At 50.3% G+C, this 20780-nt stretch overlaps 1 protein-coding gene across 5 annotated transcripts in view; it reads left to right on the forward strand.

The window, feature by feature from the left end:
• Window positions 1-20780, forward strand: part of TRAP1 (TNF receptor associated protein 1) — a 34867-nt gene that overhangs the window by 3642 nt on the left and 10445 nt on the right. The window contains exons 4-19 of one of the 5 annotated variants that reach the window (XR_004841352.1): window positions 6559-6630; window positions 7369-7529; window positions 8742-8851; window positions 9034-9107; window positions 11492-11647; window positions 12031-12151; window positions 12279-12348; window positions 13530-13677; window positions 14202-14387; window positions 14968-15106; window positions 15601-15686; window positions 16200-16345; window positions 16805-16877; window positions 17167-18357; window positions 18576-19114; window positions 19634-20438. Coding sequence is in view for 1 of the 5 variants with exons in the window: in XM_009634030.2 (XP_009632325.1) it covers window positions 6559-6630; window positions 7369-7529; window positions 8742-8851; window positions 9034-9107; window positions 11492-11647; window positions 12031-12151; window positions 12279-12348; window positions 13530-13677; window positions 14202-14387; window positions 14968-15106; window positions 15601-15686; window positions 16200-16345; window positions 16805-16877; window positions 17167-17268 (1644 nt within the window). In the remaining 4 variants the exon portion in view is untranslated. Of the gene's footprint in view, window positions 1-6558; window positions 6631-7368; window positions 7530-8741; window positions 8852-9033; window positions 9108-11491; window positions 11648-12030; window positions 12152-12278; window positions 12349-13529; window positions 13678-14201; window positions 14388-14967; window positions 15107-15600; window positions 15687-16199; window positions 16346-16804; window positions 16878-17166; window positions 18486-18575; window positions 19340-19633; window positions 20439-20780 lie in introns of those variants that run through there. The other 4 variants (XR_004841353.1, XR_004841354.1, XR_004841351.1 and 1 more) reach the window with 4 other exon arrangements.

Below are 20780 nucleotides of genomic sequence, written 5' to 3' on the forward strand. Positions count from 1 at the left end.
GAGATCATAGTGGATGCGTAGCCTCTGACTCCATCAAGATGTTCTTACAACTCGTGTCATGTAATTGTGGAAGCTGTCCCCTTCTTCAGCACTTTGGTTAAGAGACCTCTTTTGCCCACCTTGCAGATAGGGTGCGTTTGACGTCATACCCAATTAGATGTGTTAGGGATTTATCTTTTTATAACCCCCTACCTGGCTGCCTGTGCATCTCTAATGCGACTAAATGAGTCTTAGCTGGGAGGCTTTTAACTGCAGCAATACGGCACTCGGAGAAGGGAGAGAGAACAGCGCTGCTCCAATCTCTTTTAATAGGTTTGCCTTCTCAGTAGTGCCTAAAGCTCCTTACCTCCAGTGAAGGGTTTATTTATAACCTCTTGAAGAAACATGCTGCATACAACAGTTGCTTTGGACAAGCCTTGTTCAGGAAGTTTCCCTACCTTCCAGGAGTGAAAAGGTTCGAAAAAAAACTTGTCTGCAAGGACTGAGGCAGAGCTGGACCTGTCCCTTAGTCGCTGTTTTGTTTTCTGTACTAGCTAGGACCCACCAAAACAGAAGCAGCAGGTCCCTCATGGGTGATCTGCAGCAATGGTCACCCCATTTTTTTCTAGGAAGGTCCCGTTGTCTCACTCTGGCCCCTAAGTCCTTCTCCTCAGATCTCCGTGCTGCTCTTGGCCCCTGGATCTGCTGGATCTCTCCCCTTCCAAGCCCTGTAGCATCTCTGTGTCTCACTAGCTGAGAAAAGGCAGGTCTGTAATGTGTGATGGCCTCCATTTGGGGCACATTCCGGGGGGAGATATCTACCTCCAGTAAGGGACTACCTTCACCTCTGTTAAGTGACTGCAGTTCTGCTTACTTCTCTGCCAGGACTGAATTTCAGTCGTAAGTATAGCAAGCCTCCAAATTTTAATACAATATTCTCATTCAGGGATATCCTACCTCAGCATCACCAAGTGTTGCGTCTGCTAAGAGGGAAATGCTCACTGTCCAGGTCGCCAGAATACACCACCTCAGTTCCTTCACCAAAGTGCTGCTGTTCTAGCAAATTCTGCTATTTCCTCCACCCCTTTGAAAACTGCCTCGCTCTGTTTCTAGGACAGCTCCATCTGGTAGCAGCCACAGCCTGCAAGGTCAGATCTCTTAAGAAAATCCACTTGAAAATGTTAGGGGCGTGTTTTCAACGAGGACGGATCTGCAGAGCTCTGCAGTTCTGCATGCCTTAAGGCTTTACCGACATGGTTTTGGACCCTTCGAGGTAGGAACAGAGAACCCTTTACGGCCCCCAAAGCCCTGTGACCACAGAGCTCTCCTTCAACATCCGCACGAGGCTCCCTGCGCCCGGCCGGTGACAGGCGCTTGGCTGCGGTGCAGTCGGTGTTGCTGCTACGCAGCTTTGCCGTAGTGCTGCGTCTGGTGGTAACCCTGCCTTTGTGTGAGCTCGGGGGCTGGAGCCGTTCTCCTTTCTGATGCTTAATTTAGGGCTAGGACAGTTTAGAGGAAATTGTTCGAAATGTTTACAGAGCTAATAGCTGCTGCTGCTGCTGGGTGAGGAGTGTGACTGCTGTTTTAACACAGGGAAGCAGCGTAATTGCTGCCAGAGCTTGGGCTGCTCAGTTCTCTTTGCTGGGCTTTCTTCTTGCTGTTGCAGTCATCCAAAATCAGTGTCGGCGAAGCCACAAAATAACAAGTTTGCTGTGTTTGGGAGGAGTTAAAATGACTGCAAACACCACTCCTCCCTGCAACAGCTCCCTGTATCACTGAGCAGATCTCTCCTGGTTTATGAGTTGTAAACAGTCTGCAAGAAGGACCGAGCTGTCCTGAGGCTCCCATAAGGAACCGAGATGCCTGGGCTTTAGCAGTTCAATGCACCCGCATGTCCAAGAAAGCTCGGTGCAGGGGGGCAGCTGGTCCTCCTCCACGCTGGGTCATGTCCTGGCAGCCACCCTGTGCTACCAGGCTGCAGCAGAGAGAGGGTTACGTCCTTAGCTGTGCGCAGCATTGCAGCACCCGTCTGCCGCTTGGGCTTGAGGAAGCCGGGGAGCAGGAGATGGGCAGTAATGCAGGTAGAGATGGAGGGGTAAGGCTGGCTGTGCTTGGACGAGCCTCAGGTGGAATTAAGCTTACAGAAACGCGCCACTGACTGCAGGGGTGGGTTAGAGCTTCCCGTTGTTGCGTCACCTTTGACAAATAAGCTGGGGAACCAGAAATGTAAACGCATCTCGAATAACCCGCGGCCTAGAGAAGGAAGTGCGGAATCTTTTCCTTTCTTCCCCTTCATGCCAGAATAAGGGCATGTCACGTTTAAAAATGGGAAATTCAGAGTGGATGAAAGGAAGTGCTTCTCTGAACAGGCCTGGAGGGGTGGAGGCTGAGCCTGTAGCAACGCTCAGCACTGTTGAAAATAATGTTAACGCAGGGTATTGGAAAGGAAAGGAAACCTTAGGTGCTCTGCTTTGGACAGCTTCTGTGTACCAGGCCAACATTACCTTGTATCTGTATGCATCATTTATTTTTTTTTTTGTGCCTTTTCTTTTGTTCATGGCTGCTGCAGACACCATACTGGTTCTAAACCAGAAAGCTGCTCCGGTGCGGCTGCTGTCCTGCTCTTGGGAATTCTAACTCTCTTAAAGCAAGGTGTTTAAATAACAGGGGGGGACACTTGCTAATCGGACGTTTGGGGATTTTATTACCTTATCAGTTGGTGAAAGCAGCACATCCTTATTTTATAATGTCGTCAGTGTTCTTCTGACGCCCCGTTGAGATTTTGCACTGAAATAAGCGTTTCAAATGTTCGTTTTGCAAAATGAAGGGCACGGTAGCTCAGGCATGTGCCTCTAACTGCAGTCCTTCTTGCAGATGCAGCCATGGCAGAGGCAGCAGTTAATGGTTAGTTAATGGATTCTTTGGTGTAACGAGGCTCTGCAATACCTTAAACTGGACTCAGGTAATGAGCAGAGGTGTGACATTACCTAGGTTCTTGTTTACCAGCTAAACTAAGCAATTTGCTGTTTTAAACTAGATTTGTTGCTGTAATGATGTGCAGTTTGCTTCTGCTTTTCCAAAAAGTAAGATACGAACACAAGAGCTGTAGGCTGACTGATTTGATGAGACCAATAGCGAGGCCGAAGTTGTTCGTTTACTCCTCTGTCAAGAAAGATGGAGGGTCCCAGGGCTGCGGAGCAAGCACGGAGGATTTCGTGGTGGGAACCCTGAGGTACTGCGTGCCCAGCAGCTACCCAGCCGTCGTTACACAGAATGGTCTCTGTTTGCTAACGTCCAGCACCCACGCCGCGAAGGTTAGAACAAAGTGCAGAGAAAGCACAAAGGTCCCGGGCAGTTCCACAGCCGGCTTTGGACCTGGGAGGTCTCCATGCAGAAAAAGGTGCTAAAAGCAGTGTTCAGCTGCTGTCTCATCAGGGGAAACGTTACTTAGTTTAGAAGTGTAGTTCAACGAGTGTGGCCACAGAGCTCTTCATAGTCCCTCAGAAGATGGGGTGAAGGTCTGTAGCCTGTTGTGTTGACTTGCAGAGGAACAGGGCTGTAGAGGGGATGGTTCAGGGGGATGTTTACACCCTAAGAAGTCCCAGAAGGGAAATTCAACCAGGTGAGTAGGTGGTTGTTCTGCTGACTAACAGAAGGGCTTCTGTAATTAACCTTCAGCTAATGAAGTGTCAGCGCACTGAACTCTTGTTTCATGGCACACAGTGGTTGGTTTCTCCAAGCTGTGGAGAAGCATTTCTCACTTTAAACTCTGAACATATCCTTCCCGTCTTGTAATTTGTGGAGCCCCATGTGCCAATTGCTTCGTACTGTTATGAATAACTGCCGTGGCTGTTTTCAGCCTGATAAAACTTTTCTTGCAGACCGAAGGGAGGGCTTGAAAGTGTCTGCAAGGGAAGGAAAGTTGTAATGTTGATGGTGGAGCAACGGCGGTCCTTGCATTTAGGCTGGCCGGTCGCGGGTAGAAAGTGTTTGCAGAGGGTTGTGTGATGACACGGTGGTTCCTGATGAAGGTGCCTAGAGGCCGATCCATGCTGCGAGGAGGGCAGTGGAAGTCCCGCCAGCTCCTTCTGTGGATTTTATGGAGCAAGTGCTGCCAGTGCTTGCCTCGCCCCAGCCCAAGCTGGGCTGTTTGCCGGCAGGTTCATTTGCTTCCCATCGCTGAAGAGGGCCTGCTCTGCAGAAGCCGAGCTCCCGTCTCTCCGCCACCACTTTATTCCCCGTTCCCCGGCGCAGCACCATCTGGTGAAGGGAGCCGAGAAGCGCAGTGCGAAGGCCAGCCGCAGGAAACGCGTACGCTGCGAGAGCCATTCGAATCTTGATGGCGTTTTCATCGTAATCCGCCCAGGTGTTTTCCTGCAGTAGGAAATGTCTGCTTTGCCAGGATCTTCGGCCAGCCGCCTAAAAGGACGCTTTCCGCTTTCCCATTAGCGGCTGGGCGCTGCTGGGCGAGCAGACCGTTGTGAGCCGCGCTCTCTTTGTTCCTTGCGATTCACCCTCATCAAACCAGGCTCCAGGAATTGTCATTAAGCATTTTGCAATAAGTTTGGCAGGGCATTTGGAATTCAATAGCCAAATAAATTCAAGGGGTAAGGGTATTTTATTTTTTTTTTTTTAACATACTGGAATTTGGGAATGACATGTTGTGCTATAAATAGGAGTGGATCAGAGGAGTTAAGAGTTCTGTTCAGGATCTGGCACGAACAAAACCTGAACCAGATGCTGAAAACTTTTCTTTCTGGCTTTTTCTTCCCTGGGGGAAGGGACCATGTCAGATTCCTGAGATTTTGCCATACCCTGTTTGTTTTTCCTGGCTTTTCATCTCCCACTGTTGAGATCTTACCAGGCATCATCCCTTTTCTCCGCCAAGACGACTGACTGGCCTTCCCGTACTTAATCAAGTAGAAGGTGTTGCTGTGCCATGACTTGTGGGGACGCAGAAGAATGTCTTACCCCCATGGCACCTCACTCGGTAACCTCACAAGTTGACCACAGTTTGATTCTTCAGTGGAGTTAAACGCTAGATTAACAAATACGTACTGACATTAACTTACTTTGCTAGCAAATAAGCCCAATAAATGCCCCATGTGGGTGGTAGAGGCGTGCAGTGCCAGAATTCGCTCTGGCATCCCACCTCCGAGCCATCTAGCAGCAGCCAGTTCCGCTCGAGCTCGTTTTGCTGACTCCTGCATGCCGAATCCCACCCCTGTGTTAATGGTGTTGGGAGTGTGTCAGCCCACTGCTGGGTGTGCAGGCTGCTGTCGGCCGTGCCAACTGTGCTCGCAGGTACTCGAGGGGAGCTGAACTCCTCACATGAATGAGAATCACCTTTCACTTGGCTAATTTTCACGCTGCTGCCGCCTTACGGAGTGGCTCAGAGAACCTGTAAGAGTGGCTTCTCGGGATGTTTCCGTCAGGTAGAGAAGCTGCTGGGATTTGGGAGGGGGAACGGCGCTTGGTTCTCGGAAGTGGCATCCTGGAGGGCATTAGCTTGCGCTTTGCTTCTGCGGAAGATGTGCATGTAGCAAGTCTGAAAATACATTGGACTACAATGTGGGAAAGCTTTTTTTTGTTGGCGTCCTGTGTGAGAGGGTGGCTGTTTCTAGCTGGGGTTTGCTGTTATCCATGTTGCCTTGGGGTCGTGCAAATGTGTTGTGGCAACAAATGAAGTTGCAGCCTAGACTGAGGCTTGCTGCAGCCTTTTTCTGGATGGTGCAGCTGCAGGGTCTGCTGCCTGAGAGGCGTGTGCTAGCAGCAGGGAGTTGTTTATCTGCATGCAGGAGTCCAAATCTGGATTAAACTGGGGAAGACAACAAGCTGGGTGCCTTCAGAGCCTGGACAGAGCACCGTGAGGTGCGGCCAGTGCACCATACTTCCAGCTGGGATTAGACTGTTCCCACAGGCACTGCAATACCCAGCTCCCAGGGACCTGGATGCTGAAAGCTTCGCACTCCAGTCTTGCGGAGCATAATGTGAGAGGGAGAGGAGGAAGGAAAAGGCAGAGTGGATGGAGATTAGTGAATGCGGTGCTTCTAGACAAGTGTCTGCATTACCTGAGAGTTGAGGGATTCACTGCTTTGACACTGATTCCTGGTGTGAAGGCATCAGTTCCCCATCTGCGGATTGGAAATAAGCTGCTTCTCGCTGCTCCTCAGCTCCCCTTTGGACCTGTTCAGGAATGGAGACTGTGTACGTGCGCGGCCCCCGGCAGAGTGAGGCTGCGGCTGGGTTGAGATCTTCCAGCGCTGTCATCCTGTGTGTTTTTAGAGGGTTGTAGAAACCAGCCCGCCTTGGTGTGGTTTTGTTTTCTCTCGATAAAAGGCTTGAGGCTCTGAGCCCTCTGGTAGTTCATAGCCACAGGGCAGCTGTGGCTGCCCCTTGGAGCTGCGTGCCTTTTGAGTCCGCTGTCCTGACCGGGTACAGCTGGAAAACTGCTGTTGCATTTACTGCCCAGCTGGCTGGGAGAGAGGGGGAGTCAGAGGCAGAAGTTGCTCGGGTCCTGTTTGCTAAAGTGATGCTTCTCTACTGATGGCTTCAGTTATGATTGCTGTTTCTTTTCAGGACACAGGTATTGGGATGACCCAGGAGGAGCTGGTTTCTAACCTTGGTACCATTGCTCGATCAGGCTCAAAGGTAACTTGGGATGAGGCACTCCTCCTTCCCCCTTAGGAAAGTTTTCTCCAGTTCCAGTCACTTTTGTTCTCCCAGTAATTCCTCATTCTGTTTTGTCCCTTGAACCCCAGCCCAGCTGTGAAATTACACTCCTCTTGGAAGGTAAAACCTACCTCTGGAGTCTTCTGGTTCTTAACGGTCTCTGCTGTCTGCCGTGGGATGCCCGTGGTGCCCAAGCAGCGCTAATGGGCCCTGCGTGTGACACTGCTGCACCTGGCTGCCCTCACTCCCAGAAGAAAATGCCTTCCTCCCCAAGCCATCCTTACGGAGGGGCACATGCTCCCTTGGCATCCACCATGTGCCTGGGAGGGCAGCAGCTGTGGCCTTGTGCTGGCAAGCTGTTATATATATGTACCCGATTTTTTTTAATTTTTTTTTTTCCATGTCTGGAGTCACCATTTTAAGGTTTTGTGCTCCTGACTGAGCTCTCGCTTGCTTTCCTTTACTGCTAGTGGCAGTGAGCGTTGCCCCAAGCAATGCTCCCCTTTTCCAGAGGTGCAGTCCCTGTGGGAGAAACCCCTTTTCCTTGGGCACCCTCCTGAGGGCACTGACAGGATGAGGGTACTGGACTGCCAGGCTGTGGTGCCTGGTGCAGGGCTGCACCAGTGCTCGGAGGAGCCCAGCTGGAGGATGGGTTGCAGCCTCCCGGTGCTATCTGAAGTCACTGCAGACTGGTTTATATCTCTTTTGTTCCTCCAGGCTTTTCTAGATGCTCTGCAGAGCCAAGCTGAAGCCAGCAGTAAAATCATCGGCCAGTTTGGAGTAGGTTTCTACTCAGCTTTCATGGTGGCTGATAAAGTGGAGGTGTTCTCACAGTCTGCAGAGCCGGGGAGCCCAGGCTACCACTGGTCTTCAGATGGGTAAGGTTGCAGAACGGGATGGAAACGTGGCGGGGCTGTGGCCAGATCAGGCATGGACTGAAAGCTGTGTGAAACAAGACAGGGCTTGTCTGGTCTTTCATGACCAGGCTTACTGGTTTAGATCCTGCTTGGATTATACGTGGTAACAAAGTGCGGCCAAATGTGCCAGGGTGGAAACCACAGGGACAAACTTGCTTTGTCAGAGCAGGCGTGTTGCGGGCAAAGAGAGTACCTGCCTCTCCTGTTCCTTCCCTGCTGGCAGGCAGTCATCTTAGCAGTGCCCCAGACTGGAGAGACAAATTTAATCTCTTTGGTCTCGTAGTCCCCTGGCTTTTTGCTTGAAGGCACCCACAGTAGGCAGGGCTCGTGCAGTGCTGCGGCTCTGTAGGCACGTGTCTTCTGTGGGTCAGATCTGTGTGCTCATCCTTTGCTTTTTGCTTGAAGTTGCAAACATCTGTGATGGCAAAGCCGTGGACTGCCAGACCATGTTGAAATGGGAGCTTCTGGGAGTGAAAAGCTCAGTGTCCCCTTAAAATCTCCTAGGAATAAAGAATTTACGAAGTTACTTAAATTCTTGAAAAAACATCGTATAACTGAGACATCAGACTGTCTTGGGCTGCAGGCAAGCTGCTGTATGCTGCAATCTGTGTTGCCATACACTCTGAACGCTTGTCTGTCATCGCTGCTGCTGCTTCTCCCCTGGGTCAGTGCTCTCACCAGTGGTTGATCCCCAGTATGGCATTCGCTCAGCAATAGGGTAGGAAAGGTCATCCAGAACGAGCACAGCTGCTTTTTGGTGTAACCAGTTGCTGCACACTCCAGTGGAGATAGGAAGAAGGACCCACAAACGAGTCGGAGTCATCAAGGGAGAAGGCAGGGTGTTAGGGTCACTGTAGGAAATGTAGGAGAGGAGTTGAAGGCTAGGCCCACACAACCTGAAGTTTGTTTGAAGTTTCTGTCCTCTTCTGTAGAGGCTGCTGGTGCCTTTGCAGAGCAGCATGTCCTGGGTCTGCGGTCTCTGTAGGGAAGACAGCCACTTGTTTTGGCGCGGCCTCTCAGAGGCACAGAGAGCATTCGGCCATTCAAGATTTTTTGCCTTTTCCTCTTGGTGCTGAAGTGTTATGTGTGCTCTTAGTTTGATCAAGTATTTTCATGTCCCACCATGGATGTATCTGAGGCACAGGCTGACATGGGGTCTGTTTCTAATCCTAGTTCAGGAATGTTTGAGATTGCAGAAGCATCTGGAGTCAGAACCGGGACTAAGATTATTATACATCTCAAAGAAGACTGCAAGGAGTTTGCGAATGAAGACCGAGTCAAGGGTGAGTGGAGGAGGGAAATGCTGTGGCCTGCTGGGGGGCTGTGCGATGTCTGTCGCCGCCCCTTGAGCGGGAGGTGAATTTAAGTGGTTTTCCTCTCCTGCAGCACCTTTTCACCTGCTGTTACTGAAGAAATTCTTACTGTGTTTCACAAACATGATTCCTCTGTCTTCTTTCCATTTCAGAGGTGGTGACAAAATACAGCAACTTCATCAGCTTCCCACTATATCTCAATGGGAGACGAATTAACACATTACAGGTGAGCAGGCAGGCCACCTGTGGAGAGGAACCATTGCAATCCTCCACTGGAGACAGGAAACAGCATAAAGCTGCTGCTGTCCCCAGAAACCAGGGTAGGATTGTCCAGGATATCACAGACCCTGTAGTGATCAGTTAATTAGAATAAAAGCAGACAATCCATCAGAAGTCACATCTGGAACTGCTTGTTTACATTTGTTGGAGAGAATTCCTGCAGATTAGCAAAGCAGGTTTTATTTATAGTTGTCTTCTGGATCTTCCCTTAATCAGAATGATTATTTCAGTGTTTTATAATACTGATTCTAACTGTTTAAGCCAGGTAACGGGGTAGTGGTGTAGGGATTGCTCACGTCACTGGTGTGCTGACACCTCTTGCTGCAGTTCCCTCTGTCCTTCAGCACGAGGTAGCCAGGGCCAGGAAATGGTTGGTTTGTCTTACTGGCTCGGCTCACGGCCTGATTTTCTTCACAGCTCTTAGCTGAGCGCTGCTTGATGCTGGCATTTTCTGACCACTAAAAATTACATAGCAGCCAGATCCATTTTAGTCAGAAGTTCCTGGCCCAATTGCAGGAATTGCCTAGATAAAATTCATTAGCCTTAAAACAAAAATCTGTGCATGATTTTCCTCCAGCATCTCCTTTTCTGGTTGGCCAAAGCTTCCTCACCTAAGAGAGCAGGGAGAAATCGTGTGTGTGGTCTTTTTGTTTCCTGGAATGTGGCACTGAATGCACAGGCTTTTAAGACTGTACTTAAATATTTTTATCATGCTAATTTATCTAAGGTTCTGTAATTGGTGTTATTAGTCACTGATATTTTTTTGGATTCCTGCATAATAGTGTTTCTGTTCCAAAGGCTTTCTAGCTGTTTCCTTTAAATTCCAAAACCAGAAATAGATTTAGGCGGCTGTTTGCTCTTTCTACCTGACAATCAATAGAACAGGCTCCCTAGAGAAGAGTAGTACTAGAGCAAGGGGTGAAGTGCCCTTAATAGTCATGTACTTTTATCTTCTTATCAGAAAGTCTGTTTTCCCTTGGGATACAGCAACAGCTCTATCCGCATTATGCTCCCATTTCAGACCTTTTCTTTATCCGGGATCTTGTTTTTGCCTTTTTCCACACATCAACATCAGTTCACTGTAAACAGAGGCATAGTTAGATCCCTGGTGTGGATTTTCCTAGATAAGCTCTTGAATGCTTGCCCTGTAGCTGACAATGTGGAGTTAGAGGCTTTTCCAGTCTAACTGTGATAACTGGAGCTACCAGTAAGCCTCTGGGAAAGCAGCACTTTACCTAACAACAGCTGCTGTAAAGCACCTCAGTACCCAGTTGAGTCCGTAATGCTACCTGTGATCCTGCAAACCCTCCAGGACACTTGCATGTGCTTGAAATGTTATGAAGCCATTCGTGGAACAAGGCTTTGAGGCAGAAGAAGCTTTAAGGAGTATGGGAGCATGGCAGGACTTCCAGAGCCCTGAATCCCTTGGACTGGTAGGTGGAAGGTGGGCTGGATGTTTGTATCCCCCCAGTGACCGCTCCTGTCACTCATTAGGGCTGAGTAGAAAAGAGTGGCAGTGAGCGTAGCGGGCTTCACCCGGCTGGAAACGTGAGATTCTTAGTTGGGTCCCCAGGCTTGTTAAGTAGGCAGAACCTCCCACGTCTTTGCTAGATGCTAGTCTTTTGCTGAGGCACCGAAAACTTAAATGTGGTGGGAGCATGGACTGAGTGCTCCAGAAAGCGCTGGGGGGTTTAGAGCAGCAGCAGGTGGAAAGCATGGCCACGGGGAGGGACCTGGTCTGGAGCTCGTGACTTCAACTCACGTGTTGATGTGTGAAATGGTGCTGCTGAAGTGCTTTCTGCCCCTGCTGCAGGGATGGCCGAGTGGTTCACAAAGCATCTCCTGAAGGAGTTGCTTCAGAAGCACTCGGCTGACCTTGTGGTGGGATAGCGACCTCCAGCAGGGAGGCAGGCCGGTTGCAACAGACCCACTTAAACTTGTGCTTTTCTTTCGCTTGTTGGTCAGGCCTTGAGGTACTGCCGGTCAGCTGGGCTGTGGTAACTGTCCTGGATGCTCTTGGCCAGTAGCAGTGTGAGGCAGTGGAGGTTAGCCAAATCCCTTTTGCTCTGGGCTAAACAAAGCTGCCTTATATATGTCGCAGGGCAAGAGCACCTCTGTGGGGGGTGACCCAAGATCAGCTGAGGGGCAGTATTTTGTTAATCTGTGATAACGTGCCTGAACCGTAATACTCGGGCTGTGCAGAGCAGTCTGTTTGAAAGATCGTGTTTCCGTGCTCCAGTGAGAAAGTGTAACTCTGAAAGGAGAGCCCTGCAGCTGTGAGACCGCAGGTATTGAGAGCTGATGGGACCTCATCTCCCTGCTCCTCCACAGGCACTCTGGATGCTGGACCCCAAGGACATCGGTGAGTGGCAGCACGAGGAGTTCTACCGCTTCATAGCGCAGGCTTACGACAAGCCCCGCTACGTCCTGCACTACAAGACTGATGCTCCCCTCAACATCCGCAGCATCTTCTATGTGCCTGAGCAAGTACGTGCCCTTCTGTCCAGGGAACAGTGGAACATCTGCCCAGTTGCTCTGAAGGGGAGAGAACAGGAGAGCTCCTTAGGGAAAGGAGGCAGCTAAGGCTGCAGAATGGCAAGGAGGAATGTCCAGTGTGGCATCTCTGCAGTGGGCTGGGTGCCACGGGACATCGGTGGGGGTATGGAGCCATGACAGGAGCAGGGAGATGGCTCAGATAGGTTCCTAGGGAAGACAGCTGAGATTTCAACTCTCTTTGGGTTCATCACTGGTAGTGAAGACCACAGTGTGACCTGGTCAGCTGGTGCAGCCACAGAGATGCTGCAGCATAGTGTGCAGCTGGGCACCCTGCGCAGTGCTGGTGTTACCCTTTGGTCTCTTTGTTCCTGCAGAAACCGTCCATGTTTGATATCAGCAGGGAACTGGGCTCCAGCGTTGCCCTCTACAGCCGCAAAATTCTCATCCAAACCAAAGCTGCAGACATCCTGCCTAAATGGCTGCGTTTTCTGAGAGGTATGTGCTGGGACCAGGAATAGCAGGCTGTGGGCCATGGCTTCCCCAGGGGGTGAGGTGAGGGGCTGCCTTCCTGAGCCTGGCGCTCCTGTTTGCCTCGCTGTTCAAGGGTTGCTCTGTCTTCCAGGTGTTGTGGACAGTGAGGATATACCCCTGAACCTCAGCAGGGAGCTGCTGCAGGAGAGTGCCCTTATCAGGTAAGCAAGAGTTAGATCCTGTGGACTGCTGAGGCTTTTCCAGCTTCTTGCTGGTTGAGGAGGGGACATTGTGGGATAGTTAGAGCGGCTTGGAAGGTCCTGGCACGTCAGCTGCAGCATTTCCATCCTTGAGAATTTCTGTAGTCTATAAAGTGAGTTCTCAGCTATGCTCGTCACACTGAGATGTGGGAGCAGTGTCCTGTGTCACACAACCTGCTGCTGCCTGCTTGGGCCACGTGCCCCTCATGCGCTAGGCTGCCTTTCGATATCTCTGATCTACAGCAATAACAGTGGATTCGCTATTTAAAGTGTCTGGTCTGCACCACCAAGTGGTATGGCAAACAAAACCAAAGAGCAAGTCAGCTGTCAGTACTAGGAAGCAGGGCCATACTTTAGTGTCACCATTATTTATGTGTAGATCTTCACGCAGCACCTTGTGCCTCTTGTCCCCAGACTTCCTTCAAAGCTCTGCTGTGCTCACACACGTTTGTCAAAAACTGAGAGCTAGCCAGCAGGGTTTTCCTTCGGTGCTGAGGCCCAGTGAAGCTGACTGCCAGCAGGACAGTCTCCTCTAAGAACCTTTTAGATCTGGCTTTGGTTTTTCCTTACTTGCTGTCCTTCAAGTCCCCTCTCAAACATCTGCCGTTGTTGGAACTTGAAGGAAGTATAAGAGTAGGCTCTTACTGCTTAGCACTGGTGCTGTTACCCTGCTAGATTTGATGGCTAACTTTGTATTCCATGGCTGGTGAAATGCCTCTGCCTTCGCTATAGTCACCAAATTAGCCCTGTCACTTCACAGTGGATTTTCAGGCCTTCAGAAGGGGTTCCTCCAAGTGTAACCCTTGTACAGCCGCTTCCTTCCCATGTTCAAGGGTAGCTGTGGGAGTGAGGCGGATGCCCTGTGCTGCAGCATCACTGCATCACGAGTTCCTGAAGACTGGAGCTTCAGCGGTGCATTTGTACCACAGCTCTAGCTACCTCTCTAGCTCAAGAGCTGCTCTTGACTGAGATACAAAGAACAGATGTAGAGCCAGGAGGGAAAGGAGACAGTGGGCCTGGAGCTGCTTTTTTGTGGAAAAAGGCAAATGCATTGCTAAAATACTGCACAGGGAGAGATGTTCACCTCATGTCTCTTGTATTGGTCTGGCATCTGTCTTAAAAAAGCCTTGTTTCTGCCGCAGGAAGCTCCGAGATGTTTTGCAGAAGAGGTTGATCAAATTCTTCATTGACCAGAGCAAGAAGGACCCTGAGAAATATGCCAAATTCTTTGAGGACTACGGAGTGTTCATGAGAGAGGGGATCGTCACGATAGCAGAGCAGGATGTCAAGGTACCAGAAGTCCTGCAGCACTGCAGCTGATGGGAAAGATTAGTGGCTCCTGCCGTGGCCTGGGATGAGCAGGGCTGCGACTTCTCTGAATCTTACACACCCATAACTTGTGTTCCTGGGTCTAATGAGACCTACAGATTCTCTAGTGCCCGAACTCTTGCTCTTTCGGACTGGGTGCTGCTTCCCACTTAATTCGAGACACTGCAGAGTCTCTGCACCCACGCTGTGTTGTCAGCCCTCCCTGATGCAACATGAACTACAACAGGCAATAAAGTAGGGCTTTCCCCTACTGTTGTCCTCTGCCTGGATTCCCATTTCCAGGAGAGCTTGACCTACATCTTGTCTAGGTCACTTTTCTGCCTCCTTAATATCTGGAGCAGGAAAGAAGGGACTCTGAATCCCCCGAGCCTTTTTGCAGGGCTGCAAACAGGCCTGCATACTACAAAGGGAATTCTTGGGGCTGGGAGCGGTCGGGTAGAGCTATAGTCACCTGCCTTCAGCTCACAGGAGCACATTTCTTCCAGGAGGACATAGCGAAGTTGCTACGTTACGAATCGTCTGCCCTGCCCGCAGGCCAGCTGACCAGCCTGACCGACTACGCCTCCCGCATGAAGGCAGGGAGCAGAAACATCTACTACCTGTGTGCACCCAACCGGCACCTCGCTGAGCACTCCCCGTACTTTGAGGCCATGAAGAAGAAGGACATGGAGGTGGGTGAGCCGTGTGCCGTGATCAGGGGAACACCCTCAGCTGTAGTCGTCAGTGGTCAGGGCTCACCTGGATCTCAGAGCTGAGCAGGGCAGTGAGGCCTGTGATAGACCCCTGCCTCTGCGCTGTCTGCCCGGGCTCCCTCTGTCTCTGCTCAGACCAGCTACTGCAGCGTGAGGCCAGGAAGGACCCATCACATGCTCTCTGCAGGCGGGTCGGTACTTGTGCAGACATCCAGTTCTGACATCTGTTTAATACCTTCGCTGAACCCCAGAAGAGGAGCCTAGGAGCTGCTGTGCAGGGCTGGTAGTGGTGTTCTAGGTGTCCTCTGGGAGCAGGTGGCCCTTTCAGGACTGGAGTCAGTGCTGGCTGTCACTTCCCATGGGGCAGCAGGACCCGTGGCACAAAGCCCTCCAAGGGTTTGCTTTCATTTGGGGCCCTAAGTGATAGTCACCATGGGGCTGAACCTGCTCTTCCCTTGTGATGTTCTTGCTGGTTGGTGCGGAGGTGCCTTGGGAAGGAGGAAATGCTGTTACATCCCACACAATGTGTTATTGTCCCTTTTTTTTTTTTTTGGCACAGGTCCTGTTCTGCTACGAGCAATTCGATGAGCTGACGCTCCTGCACCTTCGGGAGTTTGACAAGAAGAAGCTGATCTCTGTGGAGACGGATATCGTTGTTGATCACTATAAGGAAGAGAAGTTTGAGGAGAGTCGCCCAGGTATCTTGAGGCTTCCCTGGCCCTTCCTGCTGCATGCAGTCCTGCCACCTCATGCCACCCAGTGAGGGTGCACCTCCTCCAGCACTCTTGCAGCTCCTGAGCATGTGAGCAAGAGCACTCCTTTCCATCCTGCCATTCTCATGCTCTGAGGCAACTTGCAGATCCCTTTCATCTCATGTGATCAAAGCTTAAGCAGTTTGCTGATTTCAAAGGATGGCATGTCATACGTGGAGTTCCCATGATCTGAGTTGTAACAACACGCATGCATCTGGTGCCCTGGCAGAGGCAGGCAGGCACTGTCAGGGCATGAGCCTCCCTTCTCTGGGTACAGCACGGTCTGGGATCATGTACGTAGGTGCGTGCCGAGTGGTGCTGCCTTCCCATTTCCACAAGAGAACAGATAAATGGCAGTATGACTGAGCTCAGGAGCAAAGCTCACCATCCGTTGGCACGCTATAGATGCACGTTCAGATGTGCCCTCTTTCCCCTGCCAGCTGCAGAACGTCTGACAGAGAAAGAGGCTGAGGATCTGATGGCCTGGATGAGAAACGCCTTAGGCTCACGAGTCACTGGTGTTAAGGTAGGCATTCTGTCATGGGGTAACTGTGTATGGGAGATCCATGGAGGTACCAATCTAGGGAGGAAAGAAAGATGGTGGTTGATTTGGGATCTGCTGCCACGGATTTTTCTTTGGATCCTGAGAGAAATTCTCTGTGCCTCCTTTCTGTCGATAGTATGAATGCTGGCATTTGACATTTAGATGGACAGCATGGCAGCAGAAGAACCATATCTTAAGGCGTAATGAGCAAAGCCCATTTTACTAGTTCATGCTCTGGTTACCAGAAGAACAGGCTGGTGACTGTCTTGCCTGTGGACTAGAGAGGCTTATTGGCAAGGAGTGCTTTGAGTCCAGCTGCTGCCTGTGGACCAGCGGGGCCAGTTGGGCCCTCAGCTTTCCTGCCAGTTTAGGCAGCTCCTGTGGGGTCAGGACGAATCATGCAGGGGGTTGGTGTGGGTCTGTGCTGAGGAGGCCCCGAGTCCTTGGAACCATGTGCCTTTCCCACCTCAGCACTCATCGCCGTTTTTGCCACAGGTGACTACCCGGCTGGACACCCACCCCGCCATGATCACTGTGCTCGAGATGGGGGCTGCCCGCCACTTTCTTCGCATGCAGCAGCTGGCCAAAACCCAAGAGGAGCGTGCCCAGCTCCTGCAGCCCACCCTGGAGATCAACACAGGGTAAGGAGGAGCAATTCCACTGCTAGGCCTGGGGCACCGCAGTCTTTCTGGGGTGGAGGCAGAGAGGAGACAATGTAATGCTCCCAATTAGCAGAGCCCTCCTCATTAAGTGCAGTGGGTACCACAGTGCCTTAGTCTGAGGCTGTGTGGCACAGTTGATGTGAGCCACCCACTCACACTCTGTCCAGCCCTCTGAGGACAAACGGGGGTTATAGGGACAGGGTGGGAGAGAAGAGACAAGCCACACTCTGTCCAGCCCTCTGAGGACAAACGGTTATAGGGACAGGGTGGGAGAGAAGAGACAAGCCCCCAGAACAGGAGCAAGGAAGTTGGAGCTATTTTGGCCTTTAGGTAGAACATTTCCTGTCCCACATTGGCTTAGCTGCTCCTTCTGGAAATAAATTTCTCCCTGTGTCCATAAATACCAAGTCTCAGTGTTGATCTCTCTCCCTCTTACAGGCATGCTCTGATTAAGAAGCTTAACGAGCTGAAGGACAGTCAGCCTGATCTGGCTCAGCTGCTGCTTGATCAGGTGAGAGCCAGGCCTTCTCCAGAAGCAGCACCATCCTCCCCAGAACCAGCTCACAGACCATGTGTGGCAGGGAACAGGGTGAAGCCCTTGTAGGGGGCAGGAATCCCATCCTTCTCTGGTCCCCCTTTGGGTATTTCTGGTACTTGTGGTCGCTGTGTTTTCCTACCAGATGACCTAGAAGACGTGCTTGGTCTCAGCATACAAGTCCTGGAGAGTGACATTCGCTTCCTCCCCGGCTCTCATCCAGCTCACTCTTGCTGCTTATTTAATACTTTCTTCTCTTTTACAGATTTATGAGAATGCCATGATAGCAGCAGGACTGAATGAGGATCCCAGACCAATGGTGAGCCGGCTGAACGAACTCCTCACCAAAATTCTGGAGAAAAACTGAGCCCCGGAAGACTGAAGGATGAACTCTGTGCTGATCTCTCTTTCCTTGAGTGCTGTTGCTCTGTCAGCTATTGCAGCATCTGCTTGCAGGGACTGGGCAGTGAGGGGTTCATGTGGCAGAGGGCCAGGGAGAACATGGGGGACTTTCAACCCTCACTGCACAGGGAGGAGCTGATTGTAATTATTAGATAATGTCATCAACCTGTTCAAAGGGCGATGTTCTTAGTGGGAACAAAATCCAGAGGTTGCTGATAAAACAATATACCCAAATTTCTGACACAAGCCTGAAGAGCCTCATTTCATACTGTTTCTAGAAATGGCCTTTCCCAAAACAGATGTTGGCAGCAAGATTCCCAGTTAGGTCTGTGAATATCCCCCCCCATCCACTGAATCCCTGTGCACCATTGTGCTCCAAACAAGCTCTGACAGAATTAATTAATTTGTTAAGAAATCTCCACCTCTGACCAGGCAGGAGGAGTTTGCCGGCAGGGCGATAGATTGCTGCCATTAGCAGACACGGATACTGATGGTGGAACACGTCGGTACAATCCTGTGGCAGAAAAGATCACTGAGATGCTGGATAATTGAGTTCATCCTGGTCTTGCTGTGGAGAGAGGGAAGTAACCGGGAACCAGCTTTCCAGTGTGTGGCTTTCTGGAGAGTCTCCAGGGGTTTTGCCTCTTCTGTGGGATAAGCTGCATGTCTAGCTGATCTGTATTTATGATAAATAAACTCCTTTTCCAGACCCCTCCACTCTTCTCTCTTCCCCTTACTTTTTTGGTCTTTGTGTCTTCCAGCTGGTGATTTGTTGGTGGTTCTCTCTTCAGATGCTGCTTGGTTCTTCAGGGCATCAAGCACTGGACAGTGATGGGAAGAGAGGGCTGTGAAAACAGTAGGCAGTCGCAGAGAGTGTGGAGGGAAAACGGGAGAATCTGCAGCTGTGAACCCTGTTAGCCATGTCTTCAAAAATGGAGTTTAGCCCTTTGAATCCTTTCTAAGGAGCAGCGTCTGTTCAGCAGAAGAGGTCTTTGTAACAGAAGATGCCACACGAGATTGCCCTCTGTGCGTCTGGTTTACTCCATGCAAACTGGTTTACAGGAATTCTTTCCCCTGCTCACCGGCGGCTCTGAGTCAGCTGTGATATTTGTTTAGCTTATCTTTAAATTGCCAGGTCAAGATTCTAGAAGTGGATTTAGTTAACTGTTTGGATGCTCTGCTGGCCGGCAGAGAGGAATGAGCGGGGCCTGCTGCATGGGGTACCATTTTAGAAGTTTTATTAACATCACCTAAATTTCATTTTTTATTCAGATGCAGAAGAAGAACTAATGTGACAGTTTAGGGGGTGTTGAGAAGAACAAGGAGCCACCTTCTACATCCCTAGGGCAGCGGCATAGCTCAGCTAGAGGCCACAGGTCTTGGTCCAGCTCCTGGTAAGATATGGACGGCATCTTTTGATTATGCTGGGATTCCTTGATTGTGAAATAATGAAATACCCTTAAATTGTCCATACTCAAAAGATTAGAGGAGGAAGCCGGCAGCTGAGCTGGCACAGGTAAATGTGCATAAGGTTTTGCTCCTGGAAGTAGACAACAATGTGGGGTTCAGCTGTACGCTTTGGAGGCTGGGCATAATTTCTGTCTTCCAAGGAGATCTAAGATCCTTTGCCATCAAAATTGTCATAAATATGCAGGAAAAATTACTAGATGCTATACATGGATGTGCAGAGCCTTGCAGGTCACTTGAAAGGAGCAATATGGCGTGGCTGCTTCACGAGGTGGGGTGTTCCATGAACGCAGAGTGAAGAAATTAAAACCTTTGGTGATGTCCTGATGCTAACAGTCCAGCAGGTGAGTGCAGTAGCCTCGAGCTGGTCACCTGGTGCTCGCTGATAAAGTGCCTAAAATTAGCATCGTTGATAGAATGCCTGAGCTGGAGCTGGATGCTAGTCAATAAATTTCAATGTGAGAAGCGGAGCTTACTGTGAGACAGTCGTGAACTGTCCAACACATCTTTAACCTCTCCAGTCTTGGGAATCCTCCGGGAATCCCAGCAGCCCTCGAGGTGCTAATTTTTTTGCCGTGAGACATTTCTGACTAAAAGATCAAATAAGATTTCTATTACTGGAGGGTGAACCTACTCTTTGTCACTGTACCCATCAAACATGGTGGGAGGTGGTGATAGTCCTGGGAACCCGTATGCAGCAAGGAGCAGTAGCAGGAGGATCAGGAGGGTGCTTTGACCCAAATCTCATGTGCTTGACCGTGCTGCTTTGTCTGATGCTTTGTCTAAGCTTCCTCACTGCATGTACCAGCAGCCTCTCCTGGTCCTCACTTCTCAGACTGAGCTTTCCCTTTTATTTTGCAAAGATCTGCAGAGAGTGCTGGTGCATGAAGATTTTATGCATGGCTAACAGAACAGATCCTAGTGGAAAAGGGGGACGTATGGCATCACGTTGATGAGCACAAACTGAAGTGCCGATAGGAATCCAGGCAAATGGCTCAAAAGCCAGCCTGTGCATGACTTTGGCTCTGAAGGGGCCTCCGCACGGAACGCAACAGAGGCTCTTCGGTAAACAAGCAGTGTAAAGGATGAGTTGCTTCAAACGTGATGGTAAAAGGGAGGCATGGGAAGCTAGTTAGAGCCTGGTTTTTCACTTTTCTGTACATCCTTAAAACACGCTGTGCAAGCAGAGAAGGCTTGTATGGATCTTGCATCAGAACTTCAGTGCTGTTTGTAGTGGTGAAGCTGCGGTTGTGCGCTTCCAGCTCCCATCCTCTCCACTGAGATACTAAATTGCTCATCCTCAAGTGTTGTATCACTAACTAGTTTCCATCTGGCTTGTGCTCTTCCTGCCATGAGAGTAGTGCCCCCTGATTTTTCTAGCATACTGAGGTGAACGAAGAGTTCCAAGAGTGTGCAACGTGTGGGAATGGCGCTGTGAAGCGCCTGGTATGGGCTAGTTGTGTCTTCCTGCATTTGCTCTACCAAATTTCCCCATGGGTTGGAACTAGGGATCTCCGACCTGAAGAATCTCATGGAGCTTACTTGTTTTCCTGGCTGTAAGCAATGCTGAACCCTGCTTTGCACAGAAAATTCATCTATAAGGTTTGATTTTTTTTTTTTACTGGGACCTTATTTACTGCTGCCTGTCTCTTTTTTCTTGTTGATTTTTGGGGGATTTTTTGTGCAGAAGTGGCTTTGAGCATGGGTTGGATTCTTTCTTTCTGCAAGTTAAACTTTGTGTGCTGACAAACTGTTGGTGATAAACAGTGTGGCCTTCCCTCCTGCTCTGCCAGGGCTCATCAGCTGTGGAGTCAAACCTATATCCTCCAGGGCAGAAGATGGAAAATATTTATAGGCAGTGAAATCCAGTTTGAAAGGACATTCCTGAGACCTCGTGCTTTTTAACTTGGACAGAATCCCTCTCACGTCTGGCTCAGGACCTTGAAACTGGACCGGCCCATAAAGTAGTTCACTGGGCCAGATTGAGAACAGAGTTTTCTCTCGTCCAGA

Source organism: Egretta garzetta, unplaced genomic scaffold (assembly GCF_000687185.1).
Source record: "Egretta garzetta isolate BGI_Z169 unplaced genomic scaffold, ASM68718v1 scaffold372, whole genome shotgun sequence".
NCBI classification, from domain to species: Eukaryota; Metazoa; Chordata; class Aves; order Pelecaniformes; family Ardeidae; genus Egretta; species Egretta garzetta.